We start from the raw sequence: 24,344 nt of genomic DNA, 5'->3' as shown, positions 1-24,344 counted from the left end.
TCTACAAGTAACATCTATTAATCCAGCAATACATCAATGCCCATTTTCCTTATTACTGTTGGAAGAAAAAAATTCCCAGGACGGTTACTCTGACTTAAAAACAAAAATCAAGTTATAGGTAGTTTTGTTTAATTTTGTATGATAAAAGTTGTGTAGATGGTAGCTCTTCTTTATATGGAGAGATGAGACATGAAGACTTCACTTATTCTTTAGATATAGGATATGTATAATATTACATGCAAATTGGATATGATTTATTGCATATGTGTATTTTAATAATTAATGATGGCTGAAAATGTAAAATAATTCTAAGCTTAATTTTGTGTTAAATTATTTTCTAGGGCTGGTATTCAGACGATGCAGTCTTAATGGAACATGGGATATCTTACACAGTTTAAACAAGACATACTCCAACTACTCAGAATGTATTCGCTACTTGGAACCTGAAATGAGCCATGGAAAGGTAATGTCAGGCCCCATTCAAGCTGCTGAGCTGCTTCTCTCTAGTTCCCCTGTCTCGCTACAGTTCCCATGTCTCGCTACAGTTCCCCCTTTGCTGTAATCCATTCCTGGATGGAAGGTGTGCCCCACCCGTTTGTTATGTTGTCTCAGTCTGCAGTCTAAAGGTATGTCCTTCTCTGTTCTGTGTATAGATGTAATGGTTAGTTTTAGCTTATTAGCAATACAGTAGGCAGGGTTTAGCGCCGGGACCCACCGGATATTGGAGTACTTTGTTATAATATAGTCCTAGGCTATTCCTGTGTTTATGTGTGTCAGTGTTGTATGTTCCTTTTCCCTCTTTTCCCTGAATCATCTGGGGATCTCGGTTCCTCTCTCCTCTCCCCATGTCACAGTTAAGATATCCTATCCTTGCTTAAAAGAGAAGTGTCTGAGGATCTCGACTTCTCACTCCACACCCTGTGTTCCTTGCCTTGTTCCCTGTCCTTTGTTGTGTCCTGTACCATGTATGTCTTGTCTGGCTATGTTTCTTGCTCGATCTCCCTGTTCCTTGCTCTGTCCCTCTTGCTTGCGGAGTTCCCTTGCTTGTTATGTTTCTCTTTACCCTCTGCTATTGCTTTGCTTAGCTTCCCTACTCCCAGCCTGCAGCATCATGCACATTTCTCTGTTGAGCTATGTCTCATGCCTTCAGAATACCTGCAGGATATCACTTTGTTTTGTTCTGGACAACATCCACTGCTATGTTAGGGCCCTGGTATGTGGCCGCAAACCCTAGGTGTTTAACACCCTGAAGAGTGCAGTCGCCCTGCACCATGCCCTGTGCAACTCCGCAACTGCACAATAACTGGAGCTGTCAATTAATAACTGAAATACAATGTGTGTGAAAAATAAACACAAAAAAATTACCACCACATAGTTTGACAAAGGATGGTAGTAAAATTAATGCATTGAAATAGTTAAAATACAAGCATTTGAAATACCATAGAGTTTTCAAACATATTTGGTTTGATGGGATAAAATGAACTGACTGGCACTAAACTTGTCCAGAATAGCACATGGGGGCAGTATGACCAAATTTTAAAAAATGGTTTTGCAATAGCAATACGGTACTTGTACTTATTGCCCTATAATTTGCAAAAAACACATAAAAACATTATGTTTTCTAAACGCAGGACAAATGTTAGAATCTATTTGGCAGTTTTTTCATTAGCTTTTGAGAATGAGTAAAATAATTTAAAAAAAAAAAAAAAAAGCTTTTCACCATATTTTAGATTTTGGAATACCAACTTTGGGACCTCTCAGTTGACTAGTATTTCATATATTTGTCGCTTTTATGACAATAAATTTGTTTGCAAACTAGATCCTCAATTCTTGGTGCTTATATTTCAAGGAGGAAATGTAACTATGCATTAACCATAATTAATTATCTTCATCCACAGAGAGAGTTTTTCGAACGACTTTATGTCATGTACACAGTGGGATATTCAATATCCTTCTGTTCCTTGGCAGTAGCTATCTTCGTCATTGGTTATTTCAGGTAAGAGCTAACAACTCTTTTCTTATAAAATGAAATATTGTAATAAGAAATACTGCTTACCACGTAATCTCTTCTTTTGAATCACTATGATTTTATAACCAGGATGTACTGCTATTGAAGAACCAGTGGCTCCCACATATGACTTAATATTTGAGCTGCCTCCTCCTCACAAGATGACAGTCTTAGACTACTGTTCTACATCTCTGAAGTGTCTATTTTTATGGCAGTCATTTGCATAGCAATTTTTGGAAAATCCCTTCATAGAAGTAAAACATTATTGTGTGTTTACATTGCTGGTATATTGATTTTAATTTGCTCATTAAAGTTATTTTGTGTCTGGGTGACAACCATATAAATAACACTCAGATAGTATCACTAAAGCCATGCGAACTAGAGTGACTGCCAACCAAATTCTCAAGACAAAATGATCCTTCTCTGACTAGTTAATATGATTAGAAGGTCAATGACCAGGTATGAAGCTTAGTACTAGTCTTACAATGAAAGAGCACAAAAACATGATTAGATCTTACATTTGCAGTAGTGACTTCTTCAATAATAATTCAGATTTTTTTGTTCTTGTACTTAAATCTGTGGAAACATCAGTGTGCCTTAAATGAAACCTAATCTATTTCTTGGTATTTGTGTGTTTTCTGAACAGAGAAGAACAATTGTTAACCGGTTTGATTGATATTATTCAGGGTCTTTTTTTTTCCCTTCAGGCGTTTACATTGTACCAGAAACTATATCCACATGCATTTGTTTGTATCATTCATGCTACGAGCTGCAAGTATCTTTATTAAGGATAAAGTGGTTCACACACACATTGGAGCAAAAGAACTTGATGCAATGCTAATGGGGGATCTACGAAGTATTATGGTGGCTCCAGTGCTGGACAAATCTCAATATGTAAGAGAGTTTTGCTTTTTTTCTTCTTTATTTCATTTTTAATCCTTGGTATGAGCAAGATGTGCATCCACTCACACATTTATATGCAATTTAAAGATTTCATAAAGTTTACAATGAAGTAAAAGTTGAGAACCATATTAGAGGACTGCACTGGGAGGCGGATCCCGCGGGTCCCGCCAAAAAACTTGCGGGCGCGGGCGGTCTTGCTGGGGCTGCGGGCGGGAGCGGGCGGTCAGGCACTGTACCTGCGGGTCCCGGTAATCCCGCGCAGTCCCGCAAGGCTGCCTTCTTGCTGCTCCCTCACAGTGTTTCCTAGCTTGCTCCGCCCAGGAACAAAACGGAGTCACGTGATGTGACGTCACTTCCTGTGACTCCGCCTTGTTCCTGGGCGGAGCAAGAGACACCGTGAGGGAACAACTCGAGGGCAGTCACGCGGGACTGCGCAGGAAATCAGGTAAGGAGGCGGGCATGATTGGCCACAAATGTGGCGGGAGCGGGCGGGATTGGCCACAAATGTGGCGGGAGCGGGCAGGAGCGGAACACCCACATTGCGGGAGCGGGCGGGAGCGGGATTAAAATCCGCAGGGGCAGGCGGGAGCGGGATTAAAAAAGTAGTCCCGCGCAGGGCTCTAAACCATATCTGTGAACTTCCTGGGTTTGACCGAGAGTCTCCAAGAGAATCACTGCTTCCACTAGTACACAAGATAGTTCCTTTGTTCTGTGGGCAGGGATTGGTGTTTGGCTACAACCACTCCCTGTCCACTTTCCCTCCTATTCCCCACTCACTTCAGGTTGTCAGGGACTAGACAGCCTCTACGCATTGCTAGCCCCCAACCCTTACAAAGCTGTTTTACCAAAGGAGAGAACGCTTGAGACAGCCTACCCTGTTATGATTATAACAAATACATAACAATAGTGTAAATAACTCATTTAGTAAATGTTTTAAAACTATTGATAACAGCACAAATCTATAATGCATACACAGCATACAAATACATATTGTAATATAACTTGGATTATGTGGCAGATTTTAGTTTAAGCATTGGGTTACTTGCATCTTGTGAATCTTCAATTATTGAGAGAAAATGGAAATATTTTGTTGTCTAGATTTTCTTTAGTTATTATCAAAATATGTCTTGTGAGAAACACTCTGGCCCATGCTAAACTCCTGTCCTTGTACAGTACAGAATGATAACCTAAACTATTTCACAGGTGACACTGTTCATGGCATGGATGAGGTGTTGCGAGGTAGGATTAGCGTTGCATGTAGAAAAAAACCAGGGAGTTTATGAGGTGCATAATCACTGAGAAATGCTGGTTGGGTTGCAGTGAGATACAGACAACAAAGGAGTTATTTGGTTTGTAGATCCCTGAAACAAATGAACATAACTGCATCTTTTACTGTTTGGGCTGAGTATTGTGAGTTGTGATCAAAAAGATGCCACAATTCTATGTCTACCTCTAGGGTTAAACATCAGGCATTTACATTTTCTGTACTAAACAGCAATTATATCTTAGAAATTATGGAATAAAGAAATTAACAAACATCTCTCAGAAGAAATAAAAATAGATTTCCTATCACATATTAGCACTTGCTTTGTACACTGAGGTACAGTCATGCTGGAATAGAAAAGGGCCTTCCCCAAAGTGTTCCCACAACATTGGAAGTATAGCATTGGCCAAAATTTCTTGATATGCCCCCTTCACCATACCAATACATTTTGGAAAATGCTATTATGGGTATATTAATATCGATGCAATTAGAGTGTGATGTCAAAAAGTTCCTGTTGGTGTAATAGTCAGGTGTCCCAATACTTTTGTCCAAATAATGTATTTTACATGTCCAAAAGGAGTGTTCGCTTTCAAGGCAAACCACATTTTTTCATGACTTATCTCTGAATCTATTTTTAGAGTAACCATTGCTTGAAGATAAACTGAACAGGCACCTAGCTTGATTTGATGAATATCTCAGTAACATCAATTTGTTATGTTCTGAGTGATTTTTCTTCAGAACATCCTGGAAATTATAATAGGCTGTGCATTTGTATAATTTAATTCTACGTATGCTTTATATTTTTTCTATATACAGATATAGTCAGGTATCAAAAGTAATGCTCGTGTTTCAGGTAATTTCAATTAACAATTTTACTTGCAAGTTATGGATAGTTGTACATGTCATTAATTTTATACAGGTTTATTTGAAGCATCAACATTTGGGGGTTTTTTTGCCAAGGAGCTCCAAATTACCCCAAGTGCACCAGAAAATTAAGCAGTTATTACAAACGTGGAAGCCCCTTTACTGTTTTGACATTTCTTTTCCTGTGGTTTTGAACATACGTCTTTCATTTGTTTCTGTTTTTCTGCAGGTTGGGTGTAAGATTGCAGTTGTCATGTTCATTTACTTCTTGGCAACAAATTACTATTGGATCCTAGTTGAAGGACTTTACTTACACAGCTTGATTTTTGTGGCCTTCTTTTCAGATACCAAATATTTGTGGGGCTTCACACTCATAGGCTGGGGTAAGCTTTTTAAATTTCAGAATATGGATTTGTGACAATAGTCAAAATAAAATGCCATGATTCTCTAATTATTACAATACAATATATTTATTAAAAGGAAGGTTTCTTTGAAAATCTAAATACAAAGAAGGCAATACCTGGTTTTGTCTAAAAAAGTAACTTTTATCTTCACTATGAATATTATTACACCAGATAAAAAAAACACACTTTATTATTATTTTTTAAACCTTGATATGATGTCGAATATTTCGTATTCAATCTCTGTTCAGACAGTAGAGCATAACTAGGGTCATTATTTCACTATGTACCCACACTATGATAGAGTTATACAAACAGATAACAGGTAAATAGAAAATCGTGCTCTGCATGTTATTCTTGACAGATGGTATTCTACAACGAAGATTAAATCCACAGGATATAAAAACTAAAAGTGTTTGCATTTCTTGAGTTCACACTATTATGGCACATTTTTAGGCCTTGTATGTACAGTATATATATATATATATATATATATATATATATATATATATATATATATATATATATTAGACTTGGACGATGGCCAAGTTTTCGAGTTCGTCTTCGTGAAAAATAACTTTCGTATTCCACGAATATTCCCCCGTTCCCGTTCTTTTCGGGCAAATATTTGTGTACGTTCTTTGTGTTGTTTTTTTTGTTTTTTTGCAGGGGTTAATACAGGGTTAACAGGATGACAATACACAGCATCTTTGGCACCCTGATTTTAAAGGTCGCCGGTAGGGGGGCCTCTCTGCCATAAATCAATGAAGGGCAGCTGCTCGTCCTTGGTTAATTCCAGACAAGCCCCCTCCGGCAACCAATAGAGTCACTCTCACGGACCTTTAACTCATGACACCAAAGCTATTAGTCTCCCCAAGCCAACTTGCTCCAAGGTTGCCCTGCGCTTTGCCAGGAGGACTAAAATCCCTATTTCATCCTCAAAGTTGATGTTAGAAACAGGAAAAATGGACAAGCATAAGGATCTGAGTGACAAGGGCCCAATTGTGGTGGTGGGGTATTCCTGGTCTGCAGTGGTCAGTTCCTACGAAAAGTGGTCCAAGAAACGAAAAACAGTGAACCAGCTGTGATGCTTTGGGCAATGTTCTGCCGGGAAACCTTGGGTCCTGCTATTCATGTGGATGTCACTTTGACACGAACCACCTTCCTAGGTATTTTTGCAGACCATGTACACCCTTTCATGGACACGGTATTCACTGATGGCATTGGCTATAATGTTATGGCTGATCGGCGTATATGACAGTTTTCAGGAAGAAATGTGATTATGTGCTTCCGTAGGTGTTAGAGGGATGCCATGTTAAATGAAACCACACTTATATTGCTCAAAATATATACCTCTAAACATTTCGAAATATCTTTGTTTTAGAGGTGTGGTTAGAGGTGTAGCTTTGGGTTTTACCAAGACCACCCTACAGAGACACTCTCTGAAAGTCACCTTTGAAAGTCATTACTGGTGCACCCATGTATAAATTAATGTTACCATAACTTCCCCTGTGTAACACTTGCACAAATTCGTTCTTGACTTGTTCAAGCTTCTGATGTTGCATGTACTAGTTTTTAGGATCACAAAGGTGTTGTATTTCATATAACTCAGGGCATAAAGAATTTCTAGTGATATTCTCCAGGCTGTTTTAAAAGACAAAACAATTGTCCGGTAGCTATTTTTATTTATATTTTGTAGAAAATAACATTACATGAACAACATAGCAATTATTTTATTTACCAAGAACATCAGCATGAATGTTATATTCAATATATTTGGGGATAGCGCTATGTGGATAGCATTGTATTTTATATAGTGTTTTCACTTTATTTTAGGCACATTTTTAAAACATGGCTGTCAAAAGGCTTATAAATATACAAGGAATGTTTGTTAGAATAATTTGTATATATCTCCCAATGGATTTTTGTAGGCACATTTGCAGTAAACAAATAATGCAAAAAACCTTCTGAGCCTCTCAAAAAGTGATGTCTTTCAAATTATAAATAAATAAATGCTGTTTGCGTAATAATGCAACAATCCAGTAGAAGAGTATATATGATTTGTTTGACAGGTCTTCTTATTAGAGGCACAGAAAAGAAGCATAAAAATATCCTGACAAATTTTAGAGTTGTGTGTTTTTTTATTATCTTGATTGTGATATATGGCCTTATTTTATGTATCTGCTTTTTCTTTGTTATATAAAAAAATTATATTTGAGAGATAGTAACAGTGTAAATTACAACAGCATTTTAAACACATTTTTACATGTGATACTTAATCATAACCAAAACATTGCCTTTCGTTTCAGATTTCTTTTTTAAAATAAAATGAAAGAAATCTAGACAAAGTGCTCAAGTTTATGTCACAGTTTGGTTTGGTTAGTCAATATAAAACTGTAAGGCTTTTTTCTGCTGAACGATATATAGTTGTCAGAAACATAGAATTTAAGGGCAGGTAAGAACAATTCAACCCATCTAGTCCAACCATTTCTTCCTGTTCTAGAAACCTCAAACATTGCTTGGTCTATGGTCTTGTGTTATATTTAGGATATTCCTAAACCTATTCCATATACCGTATTTGCTTGATTATAAGACGACCCCCCAAAATCTGAATATTAATTTAGGTAAAAGAAAAAGCCTGAATATAAGACGACCCTATAGGGAAAAAGTTTTACTAGTAAATGTTAATTCATGTAAACTATTTTTTTTTAATAAAAGCTATGATTGAGAAAAATATATATTTTTGGTTTTTATTTCTTTTTATTTTTCAACCTGCCCCCCAGTTATGCACATCTACCCCCAGGCTTGCCACTCTGCCCCAGAAATGCCTTATACCCCCTATATGCCACTGTGCCCCATGATATGCCTTTTAACCCTCTATATTACACTGTGCCCCATGATATGCCTTTTGACCCCTTATGTGCCACTCCGCCTCCAGAAATGCCTTATACCCCTAATCCCCCACCATGATGAAACCTAGGTGCGTCTTGGCGAAACGAGCATCGGGTTGGAGTGTAAGGGATTTATTTTTCTCCCTTGTGGATTCCCGTACATTAATACTATGGAAGAAAGATAGGCTAGAGGCAGTGACTTGTATGGGGGGGGGGGTTTGAGGAGGATTTTTCTCCTTTCCTTCTTTACAAAATTGACATGCACACAAAAGTGTTTTTTTCTTTGTCTTTAGTTTAGTCAGTGCAATTAGAAATATCTTTAAGATGTTGTATTTCATGAATGTCAGTTTTTGTATAACTTATTTGGAAGCAATTTCAATTTGTCCCTTGGTATATTTTAAATATAGAATGTATAATATATTTATTTAATACTTTATCTGCCTTTATAAATAATGTAATATACTGTTATCTTTTCAAATGTGTTTGCTTTCCTATTCTGCCTACTGTTTCGAGATTGTAAGTCTTTTTTTTCCCTTTTCATTATTTATAATATATATTCATCATATAATTATTCCCTGCTGTTATTTGATTGGACACAGTGGCAATACAAACTGTTTGCAAACCCCCTAAGGTTCACAAACTGGCTTCAATAAATGAATTGGCCACGTACACTTCCCAGAAAGATCCAGCCGTTCACACATCAATATTCATGATGTAACAGCTGAATAATTACCAGGAAGCATCAAGACTGTGTGGGTGGGAGTTAGGCCATCTTGATGCACTTACCATCAAATTCTCTTTAATTTAATGAATCAATATATAATCAAATGGAAGACTGGACTACGGATTTAAAAACAGCCCAGGCACTTTAGGGCTAGTGGCCTCCTGGATCCACAAGTTCTGACAACACTTTTTGCAGCGTGCACCTGCATATTTGTTTTAATTTACTTTGCTAATTCTTTACTGTATATTTTTTACTTTGTACCAAGAGGGTGGTAGATGGTAAGAGGCTGCTCTATTAATATGTTGTTGAGACTAATAGATTGAGGGAACTTAAACATGCTTGGGATAGGCATAAAGCTATATTTAATCAAAGACAAGATGAAGGGCAGCTTCAGGTCTGAGTCTTAGTCAGGAAAATAGGCAGACGAGATGGGCCTAATGGTTCCTATCTCCGGTCAACTTGTATGTTTTTATTTTCAGTATGTAACTTCATGCTAAATGACTTTATATCTGCCTCCCAAGAATCAAATAATACAAACGTGTGAGGCTCAGAGCAAGAATATAAATGAACACTGGTCCTTTAAGGCCAGGAGTTGATAAAATGACATATGTACGAGTACAGTTGTGGCCAGAAGTTTTAAGAATGACACAAATATTAATTTTCATAAAGTCTGATGCCTCAGTTTAGATGATAGCAATTTGCATATACTCCAGAATGTTCGGAAGAGTGATCAGATGAATTGCAATCAATTGCAAAGTCCCTCTTTGCCATGAAAATTAACTTAATCTTGCTCAGAAATGGCAGCAGGCAGGTGTGGGCGCATCTGCACGCACAGTGAGGCGAAGACTTTTGGAGGATGGCCCGCTGTCAAGAAAGGCAGCAATGAAGCCACTTCTCTCCAGGGACAGACTGATATTCTGCAAAAGGTACAATGATTGGACTCCTGAGGACTGGGTTAAGGTCATTTTCTCTGATGAATCCCATTTCTCACTAACAGTTTTGCACAGCCATGAATAAAGAATGGTGCCAACACATCCTTCAAGAGCAACTTCTCCCAACCATCCAAGAACAGTTTGCTGACAAACAATGCCTTTTTCAGCATGATGTGCAAAAGTGATAATGAAATGGCTCTGGGAACAAAACATCGAAATATTGGGTGCATGGCCAGGAAACTCCCCAGACCTTAATCCCTTTGAGAATTTGTGGTCAAAGTGGATGTGAAAAATGTTTTTTTTTTCCGTTGTTTGGAAGGCGCCGGTGTGGAATCAGCTGCATGGGGCAGGCCAATATGCCCAGAACTAGATTCCCTGAACTGTCTAGTTTTTGGAAATATATAGTTTTAGGGAGTTAAAATGAAATATGGGACCTCTACCGTGTCTCAAATGAGACCTGGACCCAACAAACTGATTTTGCAGAATTCAGTTTGAAAACTGTAATGTGCATGTTACAATTTTTTTACCTGCAGTGCCGAAGAGACGTGCCCTACCCATGCATATGGGGTATTCCTGAATACAAGCCACACGTTGTTTTAGTAATTTCACGTAGCCAGGAAAAAATAATGTACTTGTGCTGAAAAAAACAACATATAATGTGTGGGAGTGCACTAAATGAGTTAATTGGCAATCAGAGTTTAATAAAGTCATAGCAGAAGCACAAAAACTGTTCTGGTCATTTAGTGCAAACATGGTAAAAAAAAAAAAACCCGATCCTGAGGATTTCTAAAGTGTGAAATTGTTATATTATGGTTTTCTTTATTATTTGTCTCATGTATGTCTATGAATGTATATTTTACTGGGATTTTATGCTTATAAGAACATGTTCTGTACAAGTGGTAATTTTGTAAATAAATATAATATTGATTCAATTATATATTAAGTGATATTTAAGTATCAAAATCATATAAATTTGTCAACATACAGTATATAATGCTATGTTTCAGTCAAAGTTGTGTCTATACATGAAGTTGGTAGAATATTTGATTTTCACTGTGAGCTAAGTATGCATTGCAGGTGCCATACAACTTAGGAAAAGAAACTGAATTTGAAGTACAAGTGCTTATTCTAGGAGTATATTTTGGATAAGGGCACTCTCTGACTACTACAATAAAATTGTTTATTCTTTATGCCAGGGTTCTTCAATTCCACATACCTAGAAACAACTGTACTCAGGCCCCCCGGAGCCTACCCTTGTGGGCTGCGGCCAAGACTGCCCAGTGACATCAATCAGCTGTCCTATTGACATCACTGGGCGTTCCCGCTGACGTCAGGGGCATTCCCGCTGATGTCAGTGGGTGTTCCATCTCGGTAGATATGTAAGTGTGCTGGTGCCATTTTAACTTATCAGTTAGTTACAGACTGATTAGAGTTGGAGTGTGGGGCAGTCAATAACAGCTTGGCACAGGCTGAGGTTGATGCTCATCGCTCATCTACCATACTGATTAATTAATAGTTTATTTTAGTGCAGAAAGTGTACTGTTATGGGGTGGATTGGAGAAGCTTTACAGTTTGTGGCAAAACCTCTAGTTTTTAGCCAACACAAAAAATATATATTTCTGACAAAATTAGGCATTTGACTTTGCTTGCACACAGTAGATTTTAGTTGATTATTAAATAAATATACTGTTTCTGAGTAGAGTTTGGTTGATTAAGATTTTATCAAGGAATCATGGCAGAGCCCAGAGAAACCTGTACAGGAGCAAAATAGTCATACATTTTATCACGTACATAATTACTCTCATAATATTTGCATTATGTGGTGATTAACTGTATCACAGCAATGTGCTTATCATAACCCATGAAGATAAAGTTAAACAGGATAGAAGTCTGTTTTAATTAATGAAAGCGGTGTTTGGAATCATAAGCTCAATTAGATATTTAGTTGAAATGATGAAAGGGCTTTTAACTTTCTATATTTAATTATGGAAACATATTCATATAACCTTTTGATAAATTCAGGTTTTGGCATTTATGAAATTGGTTAAAGCTTTTTTTGATCCTTGCTGTCCCGACCCCAGTTCTCTGACTGTAAGCTACATGGTTTTGTCTTAAAACAATTTTATATGTTGCCTTGCTGTTTTAGCAAGCTTTAATTCATTACCCCTTTGGGTATTCAAGAGTATTGTTGGCGAGTAGATTATTCTAATCATATAATTAAGCCCTTCTCGATGTGAAACTGTAGGAGTCTCCCTTGAGTAACCAATTTTAATTGTGAGCACGTCTTGTGTTAATCCAGACCTATTAATCTACCTGCAAATCTCCCCTAAAATCTTATGTCTAATTAGTTATTGGGCACTTGTTATTGTGAATACGTTTGAGTATATAGTGATAAATATCCCATAGAGACATGTAGAATGGTTATGGGAACAGAAAAGAAGAGAAGTCTGACATATAACCTGGTCTTATTTTTTTGGTTGCATTTACTTTTGATTAATGAATTTGCATAGTGTATAGGACAAAAGCTAACTGGCTGACTGCTGTGCAGATGGTAAAAAAAATAAGGATCAGCATGCAGAGTACACAGTCACTAGTAAAAGAAAAGATGACTGGCAGCTACATAAGAATAACCCTACCACTGATTTTATCAAGGAATCATGGCAGAAACCTATATAGGAGAAAGATATTCATCAACTTTAACGCATACCTAATAACTCTCATAATATTTGCATTATGTGGTGATTAACTGTATCACAGCAATATGCTTATCATAACCCATAAAGAAAATGTTAAACAAGACAGAAGTCTGTTTTAATTAATGAAAAATCTTTAGACTCATAAGATCAATTAGATATTTAGTTGTAATGATGAAAGGGCTTTTAGCTTTCTATATTTAATTATTGAAAAACGTATATATATATATATATATATATCCTTTTGATTTAGATGACAAATTCAAGCTTTCGCATTTTTTCAAATTAGTAAAAGAGTAGATAAAAAAAAAAAGAAAAAAATGGCTTATACAAAGAAGATTGTGTACAAAGATATACACAAAGAAGTTGATGTGAATATGGAAAAGTTTTAAATTCTGTAGACCTAATGTAAGATATACCAGTATGTTAAATTAAGTGATGTAATATATAACAAATTGTATAATTAAGGATATTGAAATGATACATGAGTAAAAGGTATCTAATAATAAATTTACATTTGTTTCCATAGTGATGCTTTTCAATATATATATATATTGTGGCAGGATGGCCTGATTACAGACAAGAAACTCCAATCATTTGCAGAATAAAAACAAAATGTGGTTTATTTTAGCTTTCTGTAAGGTCCACAGTGTTGCACTTTGCAGTATAAATATACAAAACAAAATCCTACTCAATCTATACTCCTACTCTAACTATACAAAATTCTTATCTCACTAACTAACCAGCCAGCTAATCCAGTCCCAGTCCCAGTCCCAGTCCCAGTCATCAAAGTACTAGCAGTACAACACAGTTTGTTTGGACCGTACCTTTTTTTTATAAAGTCTGAGGGCCTCCAGCTTGACTGCCTCTCTCCCTGTTTCCAGACAACTAATGCCTCTAAACAATTCAGGTTAATTGGTTCCACCTGCTTACCTTCAGCAATTAACCCCCTCATGCTGGGAATATTGAGCGTTCCAACCTGCGACTGATGTAGACAGACTCCATTACCTTGCCACATATATATATATATATACACACACACACACACACTCTATATGGATATGCTAAACAGGACATACCAAGACATTTCGTGGAATAGAGATTGTGAGCCAGGCTTTTTTCATCCAACATCAGTGCCTGACCTCACAAATGCTCTACTGGATGAATGGGCAAATCTTGTGGAAAGCCTTCCCAGAAGAGTGGAAGCTGTTAAAGATGCAAAAAGGATGAACCAACTACATATCAATGTATTTAGAATGCACACAAATGCATATACACTATATGAACAAAAGTATTGGGACAACTGACTATTGTCAGTAAGTCCCAATACTTTTGTTTATATAGTGTATATGCATTTGTGTGAAAAAGAGAATACACCCTCTATGGTTTTGACATATCAGGATATAATAGCAATCATCTGTTCCTTAGCAGGTCTAAAATTTAGCTAAACACAACCTCAGATAAACAACACATGACATAAACACAGTGTCATATATGTATGTATGTACACATACATACATACCTATCAGCTATAACATAATGACCACCTGCCTAATATTGTGTCCCCCTTTTGCCCTTAACCGTCTAAGCATGAACTCTGCTAGACGTCTGAAGGTGTGCTCTAGTATCTGGCACCAAGATGCTACCAGCAGATCCTTTACGTCCTTTAACTTTTTTGAGCAATTTGAGCCACAGTAGTTAGTCTGTTGGATATGACCACACGGGCCCGTCTTTGCCCCCCATGTGCATCAGTGAGCCTTGACTGCCCATCTTATGTCCATGGGGAGGTAGAGAGACCAGCAACCCAAAAGCAATGGTGTAATAGTTAGGTGTACCAACTACCAGAGGCTGGGTTGCTGGTTTAAAGTGCAATGGTTCCTACCATCATGCTTCCAGGGGAGTACTGGCACAGATGGGCAGGTACAGCTGAATGATCTCTTTCCCCCAGTAGCATACTCACTAGCATACACATGTACTCTACATGCGAACACAGAACATACTTATAAAATATACCCACTCTATCACACCTTAGCACCCCTTACAACTTTACCTTAGCTGGACTGGAGCTCTTCCTTCTAGCTGCATGTTACATGACATTGCAGCACTCCTGCCTCCACGAGAAGTCTGGTCCATAGCTGACCCTGATTTTAGAATTTTGGACTGGCTCAGGGCACAACCCACCCCTGCATGCCGTTCCTTATTCCCCCAACTCATGCCTGTAAAATTATTTTGCTGTTTGGGTTGGTGGGACCACACATTACTAACTGAGGTTTCTTTTAGCCACCAGAGAAACATATGTTTGTAACTCTCCCTCTTAAAATACCCAGTATCTTAGAATAAAAGTATGGAGCAAATCAGTTAAACCCTTGGTTTTGGTTTTATTTGGTATTCAATGTGCACATAGTTTTATTGCTACAAATATTTTATCGTTATTATAAGCATATCCACTCATATTAAACATGAAAGCTATTTTTAAAAAGTGAATTATTTCATAAATTCATATTAAATTGAAACATTTTTACATTAAATAAGCTTGTTACAGATATTACTTCATCATTGAAATGAACACAGAAAAGTGAGAGATTATTCTAGTGAAATCTGTAAATCTTAGCCTTAGGCATTTCTGCTACAAAGCTTCTTTCATGCTGTTTTACATATGATCACTGCTAGCATAAAATGAATATTTTTAAGTAAAATATATAGGGAAAAAAACTGCCAAGAAAATATTGTAAGGCCTGTTTTTTGCTCTGTGGGCCCCTGCAGCAAGCCCAACAGATGTCAATATTGTTTGACATTAGAGATCTTTGGTATATAAGGCACACCAGATGTCCTTATCTTTAGGGAAAAGCCTTGTGATGTCCTAAAAGAAGATTGTTCCTCCAAGTGTGGTATAAATGAGTTTCCAGCCATTTGGAGCCATATATATATTGCTGTTTTGCGCACTACCAGTTAAAGTGCCTTTATTTCCTGTAAGTGGGTTTAACCAGATATATTCTATATAACTTTTGGATACTACACAATGTGCATTTACGCTTTGTTTTTGTAGTAATTATTAAAAAAGAAGATTTTTTTTACGTGATTTTGATGGGCTCATTCACCATGGAGGCTTTGTGAGTGCAGTATTTCACCTTTACTCACACTTCTTCATATTTTTTGCAATATTAACAATTGTGTTACTTCTAAATATTTGCCCCTCTAGCTTAAGGCTCATCTTTTTGTGGTAGTATTTCTGTTAAATACAATTTCTTCCTTTATCCCTTTGACTACCTAAGTATTTAGATGTTTCTATCATATCCCCCCTGTCATGTCTTTCTTCTAGGCTATATTTGTTAAGATCCTTTAACTTTTCCAGGTAAGTTTTATCCTGTAACCCATTAACCATTTTAGTAGCCCTTCTCTGAACTTTCTGCAACACATCACTATCCTTCTGGAGATACGGTCTCCAGTACTGTACACAATACTCCAAGTGAGGTCTCCCCAGCACTCTGTACAACGGCATGAGCACTTCCCTCTTCCTACTGCTAATACCTCTCGCTATACAACCAAGTATTCTGCTAGCATTTCCTGCTGCTCTATTTTATTGTCTGCCTTTAAATCCTCTGAAATAATTACCCCTAGATTCCTTTCCTCACACGTTGAGGTTTGGACAGGATCTAATATTCTATACTCTGCCCTTGGGTTTTTATGCCCTAGTTGCATTACTTTGCATTTATCCACATTAAAAGATAGAGCCCTAGTTTACCTAAATCATTTGCCATTTGGCTTATCCCTCCAGGAACATACACTCTGTTGCAATTTTTTGTGTCATCAGCAAAAGGACATACCTTTCCATCAAGACCTTCTGCAATATCACAAAATATAAAAGAGAATGGGTCCAAGTACAGATCCCTGAGGTACCCCACTGGTAACAAGACCTTGCTCCGAATATACGCCATTGACTACAACCCTCTGGTGTCTGTCACTCAGCCACTGCCTAATCCATTCAACAATCTTTGGGATCTAAACTGAAATCTAGATACACAATGTCTACTGCACCACCTTGATCAATTACTTTAGTCACCCAATCAAAATCAATAAGATTAGTTTGGCAGGATCTTTCTGAGGTAAACCCTTGTTGTTTTTGATCTTGAAACCCATGTGACTTCAGATGTTCAACAATCCTATCCTTTACATAGTTTCCATTAATTTCCCTACTACTGATGTAAGACTTACTGGCCTGTAGTTGCCAAACTCCTGCCTACTGCCTTTTTGTGACTAGGCACAACATTCTAAACAGGCTAATTTCAAATCCCCTGGGACGACTCCCGTTACCAATGATTCATTAAAATAAATCTGTTAACGGTTTTGCTAGTTCACCACCAAGCTCTTTTAATAACTTGGGGTGAATCCCATCTGGCCCCATCGACATATTTGTCTTTACTTTAGACAACTAAAGTAGAATCTCTGACTCAATAAACTCACATGTATCACATTACTTTTTTCCTAACTGATGTCCCTTTCCTTTACATTTGTTTTAAAAACGGAACACAAATATTTGTTGAGGCAGTCAGCTAGACCTTTATCCTCTTTTCATACTTTACAAATTAGCCTAGAAAATGATTCCCATTCATTTATGTAATTTTCTCTTCTGCTGAAGAATATAAAACCACTTTATATTATACAATGTGGTTAGGTTTTGTCAGTTTTTAGATTATTCTACTATCGTGATTCTTCTGCTGATTATTCACCTAGAGTATGCAGTAAAGGTTATCCAAATATTATTTTTAATGAAATGGAATGTAGATCACTGGTCATAAATGAATCCTGTTTAAGATTTATACTGCAGTGCTGTACTTTGGTTGGGCCTAAGCCAGAGTATTGCTACAGTCAAACCTTAAATTTGCTTTAGCATCTACCTCATATGACATCAAATCAGAGGACTCTGCATATTATGTACACTTGGCTAGACACAAACCTCCATCATATAACTAAGCTGGATACAAGGCCCAACCAGCAACTTTCCCGTTTAAGCCCGGAGACATCGGGTAAAGTTCTGCTTTTCTGGGTTGCTGTGGATAACATCCGGGTCGGGGCTATGGCATGGAGGCACGCCCCACTCCTCGGCCACTTCTCCTCCTACCACATTAAACATGAGCTAGCCCCAAATCCAATTTCAGCAGACCGACCTCCCACTGATGTCAATAGACCCACCAACTACCCGAAGAGGTAGGACTCTGGGTAGGCAGAGCCTGGATGTTCCAGGTACGCCAACCAGCCCACTTGGTAGGCTGTGTACTAGAGAGTCTAATTGCCCAAATTACCCGGTCGGCCTACGTTAGAAAATACCCTGTCCTCAAACAAAGGTGAACAAAATTAAAGAAAGTGTAGTGTGAAATGTGAGTATAAATATTAGGTCCCCAAAAAATAATGAAATAAATATAAGTGAATAAAAAATGTGCAATGCGACTTAATTCAGTAATAGATATATATTCATAGTAGTATATGTGTGGTGGGTGTAAATGCTGTGTGTGATGATATTAAAATATAAAAAATTCCATACTGTGATAACTTACATCCACATATTATTTGTAGACATATCTATTCATCACATCTAGCATTCACACATATATATATATATATATATATATATATATATATATATATATATATCTATATACATATTATGGTTAATAATATGTATATATATATATATATATATATATATATATATATATATTGTGGCAAAGTAATGGACTCTGTCTACATAAGTGGCAGATTGGAACGCTCATTATTCCCAGCATGGGGAGGGTTAATTGCTGGAGGTCAGCAAGGTGGAGCCAATTAACCTGAACTCAGGTGCTTAAAGGGGCGGCCGTTAGAGGCATTAGTTGTCTGGGAGTAGGGTGAGAGGCAGGCAAGCCAGAAGCCCTCAGACTGTATCAAAAGGATTTTGTTTTTGTTTTGGTTTATTTACACTATGAAGTGCATCGCCGTGGACTGTACAAATCTGCAATAAACCACATCTTGCTTTTATTCTGCTGGTGTTCGGAGTTTCTTGTTTTGATCAGGCCATCCTGCTACAATATATATATATATATATATGATATGTGTGAATGCTAGATGTGATGAATAGATATGTCTACAAATAATATGTGGATGTAAGTAATTATTTGTCATAATGAAATTAATAAATGTGAAATAATAAACAATGTGTATGACACATGTGATATAAATCATGCAAACAAAAAACTACAAGTTAGGATTATAAATAGAGGATTATCAGAGGATAATATATAGAGAGTGGACCCATGATCAAGTGGTTAATTTATGATTGTACACAATAATAATGATTTCACACATTTTATAACAGTATTAATGAGTAGGACAAATTATACATAAATATCCAATAACTTCAATTAAAAAGTTGTGGAATATCATATTTATAATTGAAGCCATCAGGAGGTTTCGTTTTTAAAGTGAAAATCCAGTAAGTTTCCCTTTTTACATAGAATGCTAAATGTATCACCTCCACATTGGGGTAAATTAATTTTATCAATATGTATGAGTGAGAAAATATTAAGGTTGCCATTGGAACAGACAGAAAATGCTTAGCTAAAGGAGAAAGTTTTGTTTTGAATTGCAAAACTGTTTGGTCACTAGATCCTATATTAATGCGATTCTGAATATCCAATAGGTGTGACCGGTCTTGCAGCATAACCCATATACTGTATATTGAATTTTTTTTTACAGCAAATCAAATCAATCACACTTGAAGTAGAACAGTTAATACAATGTCTTGTATCATATGCCTTACTTATAAGAGTAGAAACAATATATTTTGGATTTGACTACATAATTGCAGCATTAACAGATTTGGTGACCACAAGAAAACATACCAGTACTATTTAACCACATTTTATTAGTCTTTGTTTTTGACCTATAATACCAGCACCTCTAGAGACAAATCTTGTGCCTTGTTGTGATTTTTTTCTTGAGCGTACTATCCGTTCTTAAGACTTCAATGTGTTTCTTGACAATTTTAACTATTTGATTGAATTCAGCACTGAAGGAAGGGAAGAATGGAACTGGTTGTTCTCTGTGAGACTCTTTATGGAATTTGACTTTGTCTTTTGTCTTGTCCTGTATTGTAGTTAACCTGTTCATTGATTTGGCTTTAACAAAGGCTCTAACAATTATATCTTTGGAATAGCCTCTTTTCTCAAATCGTTCTTTTAAAAACATGGCTTGTCTCTCAAATAATTGTAGGGTAAAACAGTTACATCTCAATCTTACAAATTCGCTCATTGCAATACTTCTAATAGTGTGGAATGGATGACAAGAGGAGGTGTGTAAATAAAGTATTGCCTGCAGTCTCCACTGTGTCATGTCATGTGTGGCATGAGTGAAGGCTACATTTATATTATCATCAAAATAAACCAAACAAATAATGTCTGGATCACTACCCTTCCAAATAAAAAGAAGGTCATCAATATATCTACCATACAATATTCTGAATAAAATAATCTTCAATATAGATATAATGGTATTCCCATGAGCCCATATAGATGTTAGCATAAGAAGGTGCAAAGCATGACCCCTTTGCAATACCACAAATTTGAAGGTGAAAAGTATCTTGAAAGATAAAATTATTATGTTTTAACAAAAAATCAGCTGTCATTATCAAAAACTGAATAGTGTCTAGGGTGCAATCAATTTTAGATTTGAATGTCTGTTCCAATGCCCAAAGACCCTTATCATGAGGAATACATGTGTAAAGTGAAGTCGCATCCATGGAGAGACATACATGTGTCACCTGGTTCCCATTTAATAAATTCAGCATTCAACTAAACATGTTTAGTATCCCTCAGATAGCTGGGATGCTTTTTAACCAATGTCTGTAATTATAAATATACTAGTTGTGACCCTCGCACAGTGTAATTGGATCCAATAGATATAATGTTGCTGTTGCTTTACTAACTACCATTCTCCTTTTATAATTGTAGGATTTCCTGCTGTATTCGTAGTTGTGTGGGCAGTGGTACGTGCAACCCTGGCAGATGCAAGGTAAGAACGATACACTATAGTGTATGAGAGTGAAAACATTAACAATAAATCTCTTTCATGTCCTACCTATTTAGTTGAACGTGCTGACTTAAAAGGCTCAAGCTCAAATTTGAAGTGAAACTTTCACAGGATTTTTATCTGTGTGTGTCAAGTCTTTTGCTGGTTTCTCAGCTTATGCATTATGTTGGCTGATTGACCCCAGTGAGTCTAATGCAAACTACTTCAATCTTAGAATCATGGAAATGCCTTGCAAATGACATTATGTGGCACTTCTAGAGACTAAAATAAAAGGATTTTGGAAATGTACCAGATGGAGGAAAATGAGCAATATGTAATACACACATAATACACTGGAGTCGCTTAGAAATGTCCTTGTTTTTTAAAGAAAAGCAAGTTTTCCATTACAATATCAGAAATACAGCATAGACATTGTTAATGTTGTATATGACTATTGTAGCAGGAACCTTTATCAGCAACTCCCGTGTTCCAATGGCACATTATGCTAGCTAATCCAAATTTCAGTTTAAAAGGCTAATTGATCATTAGAAAACCATTTTGCAATTATGTTACACAGCAGAAGTGTCATTGTTTTCCATGAAAACAGTATGTGTAGATAACTATATTTATTGCACTAGTGCATAACAAGCAAAATAATTTTGGGTGACATTTTCATTTTGTTTATGTTGTGTTCTTTTTCGTACAACAAATTGTTTTTTCGATTGTTTGGCTGAGACAAATTTCAGATGCCAGAAAATTAAAAAAAAATTCTTAAAAAATGATCCCTTAGAGTAAGGAAGGAGACAGAGTAGTGGCACCAGCACTAGAACCTCACTCAGTTTGAATATGGAATGCTGGGTAACCTAATTTGGCCAGATTGATTTTTAAGAAGCCATTTGCTCCACTAGGTGTGAGGAGAGCTGTGCTTTTTGGGGATTGATATGTTGCCTCTTACAAGGAAAACACTCTCGCTTTAGACACTGGTGGGTGGGTATGAAAGCAGCTGCTGGTTCACTAAGGAAAGGCCTAGAAAGGTAACAGCTTTCTGGTCCTAATAAGTTAGAGAGTCAGTAGTAGGAGATAATGGCGGTTCTTTAAGGTAGGCTTTGGCCATTTCAGAGGTGCTAATCTGACCAAAGTATCAAGGTGCTCTGGGAGTACTGCTGCTCTGCATAGGTGCAAGGGATTTGGAATGGGACATAGGTGATGCTGCTGCCACTGCTGCTGGCAATTTTCATTTCCAAATACTGCTTCACTCCTTTCTCTTAGCATGCCCCGTTTGTGCTGCATTTCACAGACCATACCGACAAATATGTCACTCCAAGTTTTAAAATAATTTTTATTGGCCAACTTATTGGCTCCTCCCTCAGCTGCTGTCTGCATCTGGTTATCTTATGGCACTTCAATTTTGACAGTCTATATTGCTCTTCAGTTGGAATAGCTGCCCATCTCTAAGAGCTTTCACCAGTCAGTCACCACCAATCCTATTTCTACTGTTGTGCCTGCATGTGGTCCAGTTGACTGCACCACCAGAGTTGCCAAATGTAAGCTGATGTGTGCTGCTCATCCATAACCTAAGCATGGAGTAGAAAATACCTATAACCCTGCTGTCCTTCTGCCCCAGTTCTGCCTCTCCTGTCATCACTTGTGGGCTGCCAGTAAAAAAAAAAGCAGGCTCTGCACTAATGGCGCTCCAAATATCCGAGGAACATTTCACCTTAACAACTTTCTCAGGGTCTAAACAATGCCTGAATCTGCAAGGGTTTATAAGCAATCCAGTTTGTGATAATCATGGCAAATAAGAAAGAGTAGACCGCCTACATGTAATGTTTCCGACTAAAACTACATAAGGTCTACTCATTGGGATATGCTTACCGAATGATGACAAAATAAAGAGCCAATAGAGTGCTATCGTTAGAAATGCTTTCGAAAATATGAAAAGTTTACAGTAGTGAAATATTTATGTATAAACTGCTATTATGAATGCATGAACAACATATACACAGAATGATACCAGGTCCATGTTAGGCACATTCAGCAAAGGGGCAGGGCATCCAGAGCCAATCACATACAGATACTCCTGACGGCGAACCTACGAATTTCCGCTCCCGTTAACCCCTGCTATGCTGCGTAGATAAGGTAGGGTAGATGGGAAAGTGACCGAAGAGTCTTCGCGTTGCGTGTCTTCGTCTTTGTATACGTTTTACCACTGCTGTGTTCGTATGTTCGGTATTCAGGCTGAACAACGAAAACACACCCTTCGCGTTCATTTTCATGTTCGCCCGAATACGAATGCACAAGTCTAGTTTTAACCATGTATGGGGTGATGTGTGATGGAACATATAGTATACTGACATGTCCCTAAGATTCCTTACCCTACTAGCTGTAAGATGGAGGATCAGGGAGAGGACGTCACCGGAAGTGCCACAATATTACAAAATGATGTCAGCCAATTTTGTGGAAGTTCCCTCTGGGTTATGTCCACAAAGGTGTGGACGAAGATAGAAGATTGAAGATAGAAGAGAAGGGAGAAGATAAAAGATGAAGAAGATGCGGAAGTGGTTAGCAGAAGCTGAAGTAGTTGTCAGAGAAGGTAGGGAAACAAGGAGTCAAGGAGAATGAGAGAGAGTGAGTGAATGTGGGCCTACCTATTTTGGCTTTTTGCTCTGTTATCATCTGATTCGTGAGGGGGCTCTGGCCTCATTTTCGTGGCTCTGTACGAATCCCCAAATTTACCCAAATTCTGTAAATTTGCAATCCAAATATGCAATCCATATCAGGATGCACAAGTCTACCAGACTTATACTGTGTATATAATATGTAAGCAACTTTCCATTGTACTGTAAGTACTTTGTGTCACACTATGCATGTGGCCTGCATATTATTTTGTAATGATTTCTGTAATAATAAATTAATAAGAAACTCACAAGATGTAGGCATTTCCTTTCTTTTTTGTTTATCAATATGTCTTCAGTTGCCAGTAATTGTTAAGCTTGCGATCTAATAGACTTGTCTAATAGACTTGCGCAGATGGGCCAAAAGTGTTTTGGACAAATTTTTTGGTTACTTTTTGGCCTATTTGTTTTCCTGCTCATTCGTTTTGGATGAAAATCAGGGGATTTTTAAATTTGGGAATTAAATTTGTTGTACGACACCTCCATTCACTTTTACTCAATCACTCACTCTCATTCTCATTAACTCTCTCTCACACTCTTTAAGTCTCTTTGTAACATCTCTGCCAACCCTTCAGTGTCTGTGTCTTGCAGCTTCGCTTCTTCATAGCATCCTCTTCTGTTTTCAGTCTTCTTTCTTTGTCCACGTCTCCAAGGACATGATCTATCATGAGATTTTCAGCAAAAATTGAGGCAATCCTCAGTCATGGAGAGGATGTCACCATTTTCCCAGAGGTTCACGGGAGGTTATCTCTGAGCAAAATGGCAGAGTGTCCAGTCACCCCCAATTGGGGGAGAGGATGTCACTGGAAGCTCCCCAATTTTTGTGGAAGTTTACCGGGGGTGTCTGCTGAGATGTGGACAAAGAAAGAAGGCAAAAGACAAGAGAAAAGAACAAGAAGATGCTAGAGAAGAGCTGCTTGACACAGAAGTGGTACCAGTAGAGAGCAAA

The 24,344-nt window shown here is 37.3% G+C and overlaps 1 protein-coding gene across 1 annotated transcript in view; it reads left to right on the top strand.

Annotated features, from left to right (window-relative positions):
* The window catches only part of PTH2R (parathyroid hormone 2 receptor), a 100,892-nt gene that overhangs the window by 36,953 nt on the left and 39,595 nt on the right, over nucleotides 1–24,344 (top strand). Inside the window, exons 4-8 of the mRNA XM_053471466.1 lie at nucleotides 342–463; nucleotides 1,899–1,996; nucleotides 2,716–2,902; nucleotides 5,269–5,422; nucleotides 20,663–20,723. Of these exons, the coding sequence (XP_053327441.1) occupies nucleotides 342–463; nucleotides 1,899–1,996; nucleotides 2,716–2,902; nucleotides 5,269–5,422; nucleotides 20,663–20,723 (622 nt within the window). The remainder of the gene's footprint in view (nucleotides 1–341; nucleotides 464–1,898; nucleotides 1,997–2,715; nucleotides 2,903–5,268; nucleotides 5,423–20,662; nucleotides 20,724–24,344) is intronic.

The sequence above is a fragment of the Spea bombifrons genome, chromosome 7 (assembly GCF_027358695.1).
Source record: "Spea bombifrons isolate aSpeBom1 chromosome 7, aSpeBom1.2.pri, whole genome shotgun sequence".
Taxonomy (NCBI): domain Eukaryota; kingdom Metazoa; phylum Chordata; class Amphibia; order Anura; family Pelobatidae; genus Spea; species Spea bombifrons.
The sequence above is the reverse complement of the archived record's forward strand: the minus strand, read 5'-3'. Positions and strand labels throughout refer to the sequence as shown.